Source organism: Marmota monax, unplaced genomic scaffold (assembly GCF_021218885.2).
Source record: "Marmota monax isolate L192 unplaced genomic scaffold, Marmota_monax_Labrador192_F-V1.1 WCK01_AAM20220418_F8-fsc00021, whole genome shotgun sequence".
In the NCBI taxonomy this organism is placed as follows: domain Eukaryota; kingdom Metazoa; phylum Chordata; class Mammalia; order Rodentia; family Sciuridae; genus Marmota; species Marmota monax.
This window is the reverse complement of record NW_026695228.1, coordinates 26,928,066-26,937,391: the sequence shown is the minus strand read 5'-3', so window position 1 is coordinate 26,937,391 and position 9,326 is coordinate 26,928,066. Positions and strand designations below refer to the sequence as shown.

At 45.5% G+C, this 9,326-nt stretch overlaps 1 protein-coding gene across 8 annotated transcripts in view; it reads right to left on the bottom strand.

Moving 5' to 3' along the window:
• Window positions 1–6,964: 6,964 nt before the first annotated feature.
• Window positions 6,965–9,326, bottom strand: part of Dnmt1 (DNA methyltransferase 1) — a 45,037-nt gene continuing 42,675 nt past the window's right edge. For all 8 annotated transcript variants that reach the window (XM_046437618.2, XM_046437617.2, XM_046437621.2 and 5 more), the window contains 3 exons: window positions 9,032–9,148; window positions 7,828–7,918; window positions 6,965–7,317 (listed from right to left, as the gene is read on the bottom strand). In XM_046437618.2, coding sequence (XP_046293574.1) covers window positions 7,283–7,317; window positions 7,828–7,918; window positions 9,032–9,148 — 243 coding nt within the window. In that variant the 3' untranslated portion in view covers window positions 6,965–7,282. The remainder of the gene's footprint in view (window positions 7,318–7,827; window positions 7,919–9,031; window positions 9,149–9,326) is intronic.

The window sequence follows — 9,326 nt, the reverse complement described above, 5'->3', positions numbered from 1 at the left end:
ACTGAATGTAATTAGATTAAAACGAATTTACTGATTTAGATTCAATTAGAAAATAATTCCATTTATTTTTCCTTAGGAAAGCAGTAATGAGGGAAAAAGTCATGCGCTAGAATGCTAGCTAGAGAAAGCAAATATTTGCCTGCTTTGTTTCATCCTGAATCATTAACATACACGTTGACTGTGCTCCACACATAGTAAGTGCTCAACTAATACGCTTTTGGAGAGAGGTGAAAACCAAATCAGAGGGCTTTTTTATTTTTTAGTTACCAGCGATTGCACTCAGGGGTGCCTAACCACTGAGCCACATCCTCAGCCCTTTTATTTTTTATTTCAAGACAAGGTCTCGCTGTTGCTTAGGGCCTCATTAAGTTGCTGAGGCTGGCCTCAAACTTGCAATCCTCCTGCCTCAACCTCCTGAGTTGCTGAGATTACAGATGTGGGCCACTCTTCTTCATCCTTGCAGGCATAAGGTCACTGAAGTGTTTGAGAGGCGCCCTGTGGTAACCATAGGTTCTTTTTTTAAAAAAAAATATTTATTTTTTTTGTTTTAGGTGGACACAATATCTTTATTTATTTTTATGTGGTGCTGAGGATCAAACCCAGTGCCTTGCACATACCAGGCCACTGCGCTACCACTTGAGCCACATCCCCCAGCCCCACCATAGGTTCTTGTGAGAAAAATGATTTGGGTAGCCAGTAGGGGGCAATGTGGAAGGGGAAATTAGCAGAACAGGAAGGAGGCTGGGAAGCAGTCTAAGAAAGAGGAGGAACATCAGTGTCGTCTTTTAGGAGAGTGGTGTGTGGCAATATGAATGAAAATATAAAGTTTACACAAAGTCCCAGTAAAAATTTGTGCAAGCAGCCAGGGGCAGGATAGAGTAACCCTGGGTTCAATTCCTAGCACTGAAAAAAAAAAAAACTGTATAGGCTTATTCAAATTTACTCCAAGAAATGCAAAATCCAAACAAACTAGCCAATGGGCAAAACTTAAAGTTTTGTGTTATCCATGTGTAGTAAGAATGTAGAAATGTAACACCAACACACAACATTAGTGTCTAAAATTATGTAAACACAGTCTGAGGGTGTAGCAGCCACCAGGCCCTGGGCTCCATCTTCAGCTCCACCAAAAAAAAAAAAAATTATGATAGTTCTTCTGATGGAAATTAGGCAATACTTTCAAAAACATATAATGCCCTAGGAATTTTTCTTTGAGTCAGCTAATAACTTCACCTGCAAGTTTGTAAATGTGCTCTGATGTGAGAAGTCCGTGCCCGTGGCTCATGGTACCACCACTGGGAGCCCCTGTCTGCTCGTCCACAAGGGTTGCTTGAATAGATTATGGTCAGCAAAGTCATCCCCTGGGAAACACTGGGTGGCCTTGAAGAATGTAGATCTATTTGTGTTTATGTAAAAGAAAATTTAAAAAGTCAAGGCAAGGGTTAGGAATAAGATAGCTGGGCGCGTGGTGCATGCCTAAAATCCCAGCAGCTCAGGAGGCTGAGGCAGGAGGATCGTGAGTTCAAAGCCAGCCTCAGCAATGGCGAGGCGCTAAGCAACTCAGTGAGACCCTGTCTCTAAATAAAATACAAAATAGGGCTGGGGATTGGCCCAGTGGGGATTGGCTCAGTGGTCGAGGGTCCCTGAGTTTGTACCAGAAAAAAAATTAAGATAACATTCAGAGGATAGAGATGATCCTTTTCTTCCTCCTGATAAGTGTAGGAAGAAAGCTGTAAAATGTTACAAGAACCAATTTGTGCAAATCCTCTTTTTTTTTTTTTTTTCTTTTCTTTTGGTGGCATTGGGGATGGAACCCAGGGCTCCATACATGCAAGGCACAGACTCTATCACTGAACTCCACGCAACTCTTAGTTTCTGAAAACCTTTTCTTTGGGGGGAGTGCTGGGGATGAAACCCAGGGGTGCTTCACTGATGAGCTGTACCCCCCCTCCAGCCCTTTTTATTTTTTATTTTGAGACAGGGTCTCACTAAGTTGTTTAGAGCTTCACTAAATTGCCAAGGCTGGTCTGGAACTTGCCGTCCTCTTGCCCCAGCCTCTTGAGTTGCTGGGATTATAGGCGTGCACCACGACACCAGCCTGTGAAAATCTTTAATAGCACATAGACGTGAAGTTACATGCAAGTCATTTACTAGAAAGAACTATCAGAAACAGCTAGACGAGGCCAGGTGTGGTGGCACACCTGTAATCCCAGCCATTTGGGAGACTGAAGCAAGAGGATCTCAAATTCAAGGCCAGCCTGAGAAACTTAGTGAGGTCCTCAGCAATTTAGCAAGACCCTGTCTTTGTTTGTGGTGCTGGAGACTGAACCCAGGGCCTTGTGCCTGCGAGACAAGCATCTACCATCTGAGCTATATCCCCAGCCCAGGACCCGGTCTTGATTGATTGTTACTGGGAATTGAACCCAGCAGCACTTAACCACTGAGCCTCATCCCCAGCCCTTTCTATTTGTTTCATTTTGAGACAGGGCCTCACTAAGTTGCTGAGGTTGGCCTTGAACTTGAGATCCTCCTGTCTCAGCCTCCCAAGTCCCTGCAATTACAGGGGTGCAGCCCTGTGCCCGACTTGACCCACAGTTGTTTTTTTTTTTTTTTTTTGCCTTTAACTTCTTTATTATGAAATATGACAAATATGTAGAAAAGTGAAACTCCATAAATCATTTTAAAATAAGCCTTCCATATAACCACCACCCCAGGTCAAATATGAAATGTTTCCAACACTCAGAAGACTTTTCCATGCCTCTTCCCATTATAAGTCCCTACGACAACCCACCTCCACAAAGGAGGTCACTGCTGCCTGTTTTATGGTATTTGTTTCCACACTTTCATGGTTTTAGCATATCAGACATCATGGATTAGTTTTGCATGCTTTTGAAAGTTATTTTTTACTTGTCATTGGTCGTTTATTTTATTTACTTGTATGTGGTGCTGAAAATCAAACCCAGTGCCTCACACATGTTAGGCAAGCGCTCTACCGCCGAGCCCCTAGTTTTGCATGTTTTTTGAGCTTTGTGGGCTTAAAAAATTTGTATTCTTTGTGCCTGGCTTTTTTCTCTTAATAATATGATCGCAATATTTATTCATGTTCTTTACATAGCTGTAGCTCAATCATTTTATGATAAAATTCATTCAACAGTGACCCACAGTTTTAAAGTCAGTGTGTGGGTGGTTGGCTTCACTGCTCAAGGGCAAGGGGAGGTGGGACGGGTGGGGGCACATGATGCAGTATGTGCAAGAGAAAAGAAGACTGAGGAGCAGGGGTCCGTCTACCCCCTCAGAATCATGCTCCAATGATACAAAGACCTAACAGGCCCCACGTCTTTAGTTTCTCCAGCCTCCCAATAGTGCCATCCTGTGGACCATGCCTCCAATAGAACTTTGGGGACACTTAAGGACATATTATAGCAAGAGGTTCCTCATGGGGAAAAAAAAAAGAAAAAAGATACAAATGCTGATCATCCATGTGGTTGTTGTAGAATTTAAGATATTTTCTAGTTTGTTTCTTTAGAAACTCCAAACACTGCTGGGAGAAAAGGATGTGGCAGAGAGGTACGGTAGAATAACATGCACCTGATTTCTTTTTCTTATTGATACGGGGGATTGAGCCCAGAGGCACTTTGTCACTGCTGAGATACATCCCCAACCCTTTTCATTTTTAATTTTATTTTTCATTTATTGGGTACCGGGGATCGAACTCAGGGGCACTCAACCACTGAGCCACATCTCCAGCTCTATTTTGTATTTTATTTAGAGGCAGGGTCTCGCTGAGTTGCTTAGAGCCTCACTTTTGCTGAGGCTGTCTTTGAACTCCCAATCCTCCTGCCTCAGCCTCCTGAGCCACTGGGATTACAGGCGTGCACCACAGCCCTTTTTATTTTTTGAGACAGGGTCTCACTAAATTGCTGAGAGCTTCAAACTTCCAATCCTCCTGTTTTCAGCCTCCAGTGTTGTTGGAATTACAGGTATGCTCCATGGCACTCAGTTTACCTAATATTTTTAAAGATACAGGAAATACTAAGCTGATGACACACAGATGTGGTCACTGGAAAACTATGGATAGAAAGGAGATAGGGCATAGAAGGGAGCTCAGTGCAGAGAGGAAGGGGACAAGTGGGAAGGAGAGGAGGGAAAGGGTCCTGGGGAGCTCAATGGACCAAACTGTGTTGTGTGCATGTATGAATATTAACGATGGATCCCACTAATAGGCATAATTATAACCCACCAGTCAAGGCCAGCCTCAGTCATTCAGCAAAGTCCTGTCTCAAAATAAAAGGAGGGCTGGGGTTGTGGCTCAGTGGTAGAGCGCTTGCCTGGCATGCGTGAGGCAGGGGGTCCGATGCCCGACACCACACAAACAAACCAAATAAACAAAATTAGGGTATTGTGTCCATCTACAACTAAAAAAATATTTAAAAAAAATCAAAATAAAAAGGGCTGGATATGTGGCTCAGTGGCAGAATGCCCCTGGGTCAATCCCCAGTACTGTAAAAAGCTAAAAGTATTTTTTTTTTTTTTAAAGCCCTAACATGAGAGAGAGAGAGAGAGAGAGAGAGAGAGAGAGAGCGAGCAACATCCTGATTGTGGTTGTTTAGGGAAGTAGACAGGGACCTGTATTTTTCATTAAAAACAACCTGCTGCTATGGAAAATAATGTGGTAATTCCTCAAATAGTAAAGTTAGACTCACCATATGGGGGCTGGGGCTGGGGTTCAGTAGCAGAGAGCTCGACTTGCACATGTGAGGCACTGAGTTTGATCCTCAGCCCCACATAAAAATAAATAAACGTATAGTACCCATCCACTACTAAAGAATATTTTAAAAATAAAATAAAAAGAAAGAATCACCATATGGTCCAACAATTCCATTCTGGTTTTTACACAAAAGGATCAAAACTGGGATCTTGGACACATTTATATTCATGCCACCATGACTCACATAGCAAAAAGGTGGAAGCAACTCAGGTGGCCATCAGTGATGAATGGGTAACAAAAATGTGGTCCATTCATACAATGGGACATGGCTGCACTCAAAAGGGAATGATCCTAACCATACGAAGTGAAAGAAGACAGGCAGAGGGACAGTGCTTACGACTCCATCTCCATGAGGTACCCTGAACAGTCAGATTCCTATAGGAAGAAGGGTGGTTGTCGGGGCCGGGGGAAGGGGAAAAGGGAGTTAATGTTTAGCCTCAGCAACTTAGCAAAATCCAGTCTCAAAACTAAAAATAAGGGCTGGGGATGTGGCTCAAGTGGTAGTTCGCTCGCCTGGCATGTGTGCGGCCTGGGTTTGATCCTCAGCACCACATACAAACAAAGATGTTGTGTCTGCCAAAAACTAAAATAAATAAATAAATAAATATTTAAAAAAAAATTCTCTTAAAAAAAAAAAACACTAAAAATTAAAAACTGGGTGAAGCTCAGTGGAAGAGCATCCCTAGGTTCAACCTCCAGTATCACAAAAATAAAAAGGACTGGGGTACAGGTGAGCGGTAAATACCCAGGGGTTTAATCCCCAGTACTGCAAGAGAAGCAATTTAGTGAGTCCCTGTCTCAAAACACAAAAAGGACAAGGAATGTGGCTCAATGGGCAAGCACCTCTGGGTTCAATCCCTGGTACCTAAAAAAAAACAAAGGAGAGGAGGTGGTGCAGGGGTTGGGAATAGAGCTCAGGTGGCAGAGAACTTGCTTAGCACACACAAGGCCCTGGGTTTGATGCCCACCTCTGGGGAAACTTAAGTCAACTACAGTGGTGTGCACTTGTGGGACCACCTTAGGAGGATCACTGGAGCTCAGAGGTCCAGAGCAGCCTGGGCAACATAGCAAGACCAAATTAAAAAAAAAAAAAAAAAAAAAAAGCCACTCTGACTATCCAGTTGGCAATATTAGAGCAAAAGAAAAGGTGGGTTGAGGAGTCTGCACTGTTGGGGGAGGTGTTAAAGCCTTCCCAGAGGTAGTTAAGTCACCTGTGCTGAAGTAAAAATATCGAAACACTTATATCCAGTGACCCAGGAATCCTTTCTAGATATTTCCCTGGAGACGAGGGAAGAGAATGTACTAGAATGTCAAGTATGGTGAAGTTTTTAGGAGCCGAGAGGGGGAAAGCACGCAATTACTGAAGGAATTTAGTAAGCTTTGCATTCCATCATATTGAGTCCTTTAGTCTTATGATCAGGACATCTGTGACTCATTGAGAGAAAAGCTAGTTGAAGTGCCCCCATGTGGGCCACTTAGAGAAGTAGAGAGATGGTGGGGCCCTTGTTACAACACCCTAGTGGCTCTTGGTTACACGTAGGCAGTGGACACTTCTTGTCTGCATTTAGAATCATACACAGTGATCACTAAAGTTTTGTTCATCTTAGAATTCAGTAGGATTAAGTTAGCTGGGCTTCCTGAATTTTCAGCCAAACGGTTTTAAGCAAACAAGGTTTTTCTGGTTGTTTTTTTGATACTGGGGATTTAACCCAGGGGCACTTTACCACTAAGCCACATCCTGCACCACCACCTTTGAGACAGCCTCAGCAATTTAGCGAGACCGAGTTCAAACCTTCAATCCTCCTGCCCCGGCCTCCCAAGAACCAAGGGGCTTTTGTCTGGGGTAGGCAGATTAGGGCTTTGAGAGTGGCTCTAGGGTGACTTCTTGCTGCCCTGTTCACTGCATGGGGTTTTGTGTCTTCATGGTCACAAAGTGGCTGGGGAATCAACAGGCATCAGTCTGCTCCAGATCGAAGAAGAGCAGAAGGACCACGGAGAAAGTCAGATCTTAGAAGCCTTTTATGAAAGTCACACTAGCAAGTTCCTTTTGCATCTCATTGGCCAGAAGTGAGCCACAGTCAACTCCACCCCCAGAACACTTGGAGACATGGTGTCACCTTCAGTGCTGAGGAGCCTTTTCCTGTCCAACCTGGGCCAAAAGGCAGCCAGAGCCCTGCATCAATCAGTCACTACCCCAGGTGATTTATAGGAGAGATTTATTTGAAGAAATATTACAACATATAAAAACTACATAAAGTCTTAATTTCCACTTGTACAGTGGTAATTTGATATAATGCATAATAAAAAACTTTTAAAATCCAGAATGCACAAAGAACTGCACAGTTTGATCACTAAGTCATTAGTTCAGCAAACCTCACAGAACAGCTTCATGTCAGCCAAGGCCACAAACACTGTGTACAACACATCTGAACTGACAGATTTAAACATGTTAAAAATACAACATCAGTGCATGTTGGGGATTCCTGGTGCCAGAAAAAAGAGTGATGGAGGGTGAAGCTAGTCCTTAGCAGCCACCTCTTCCTTTGCTTTAGCTGAAGGGAAACAAAAGGAAGAATTACCTTAGGAACAGTGTCACACTAAAGCCATATGCAAGCATAAGAATATACTTAGGGCTGAGGGTGCAGCTTCATGGTAGCACACTTGCCCAGCATGCTTGAAGCCTGGGTTCCACCCCAGCCCCATACACACACACACAAAAAAAACATCAAGTTGGGAAGAATTAACACCCCGGATGCTAATGGTGGACCCAATGAAGACCTGTCAGTTACAAAGGAAAATTTGGAGGTCATGTTCCCTAGAGTCTGCTCCACTGCTTGGGTTAGCCTAGGAGGGAGGGGCCTGGCAGTATGCCTACCATGTCAGCTCCTGTTCTAAGCCCTGGATGTGAGATCACCAGTCCTCACAGCACCCCTCTGCTGGGTGGATAGTGCTGGTGAATCTCATGAATCCTGGAGCAGAGCTGTATCCAGCTGCCCTCAGGAACAGCCAGAGGGAAGGCAGGCTCAGGAGGAAACCCATCCACCAGCCCCAACCCCGCATACCTGAGGCACTCTCTTGAGCTTTGGCCAACATACAGAGCTTGATCTCCAAGCCAATGGCTTTGGCCAGGGGAGGTGGCACAGCATTACCCACCTGCAGGAAGGAAGAAGGGTGCTGCTTGCTTGGCAGAGCTGGACCAATGCCCTGGAACAGCCTCTACTCAGAACAAGGCATGATGTGGGGAATGGGACCCTGAGGGCTGGGGCTGGCCTCCTGCCCATGTCCCACATGGGCCCCCAAGGCCTTTCTATCACAATGGCCCTTGGCCTTCCAGTTGGCCCATCCCCCCAACACCCATATGTCATTAAACAAAACAAAACAAACAAAACAACAACAACAAAAAGATTCTTTAAAGGTTTTAAGTACCAGGGATTGAACTCGGGGCACTCAACCATATCCCCAGCCCTACTTTGTATTTTATTTAGAGACAGGGTCTCACTGAGTTGCTTAGCACCTTGCTTTTGCTGAGGCTGGCTTTGAACTTGTGATCCTCCTGCTTCAAGCTCCCCAGCCCCAGGGATTATAGGCCTGTATCACTGAGCCCAGCCCTTTAAAGGGCTTTAGAAGACTCAAAGCTAGAGAAAGGGAAGCAGATCTGGGGTAAAAGGTGGCTTTTGCTAGGATCCCAGGCCTTAATGGGAGACTTTGGTACTGGGGATTAAACCTAGGGGCGCTTTACTACTGAGCTACAGCCCTGCCCCCCCACTTTTTTTCATTTTGAGACAGGGTCTCACTATATTGCTTAGACCCTTGAACTTGTGATCATCTCCCAAGTCACTGATTGCAGGTATGTCACCTCAGCTCTGCTGGATTCATGAGTCATTACATTGATGGCAATACATCTAAAAGTCACACTACCACCCTAAGAATCCGGTCCATTTGAATCCTTAGTAAAGGTAAGTTTGCCACTGTTCCGTTTAACCTGTTCCGTTGGGGTCTCTGAACTTTCCTTTGGGCTGAATCTCAGCCTCAGAGCTACAGATCACATGCCCTTGGCGACACAGCCCAATTCGTAAGCTCTCAGTGCCAGCAACAGGGTGACTTGGTTCCATAGTCCCCCTGGGCACTGAGTGCTGAGAACATGTGGCTGACAAGCTCTGGGGCTCAGCCTGTCCTCCGAGGCTGTACAGGGCTCACTCTGGACAGAGGTTCCTTTCCATCTAGGTGGGGCTGCAGCAGTGATGTGTGACCAGGCTGTTCACTGACCTGTCGGTGCCTGTCCAGGATGTTGCCAAACAGCCGGTAGGTGTCAGGGAAGCCCTGGGAGCGGGCACACTCCCGCACACTCACCACGCGGTGCTGCTCGGGGTGAAGCACACGTCCCTGGGGGCAGACAGGCAGGGTACACGGTGGGAAAGGGGGCAAGTCCAGGGCTGGCTCACCAATGGGGGGAGGGGGTGTCCAGTCAGGGCCAGCACACCCACCTCCACCAGTACAGGGTGTGGGAGGCAGGCTAGATCCCGACATGCGCCCCACCCCTCCCAGTGCAAGGCCTGGCTGG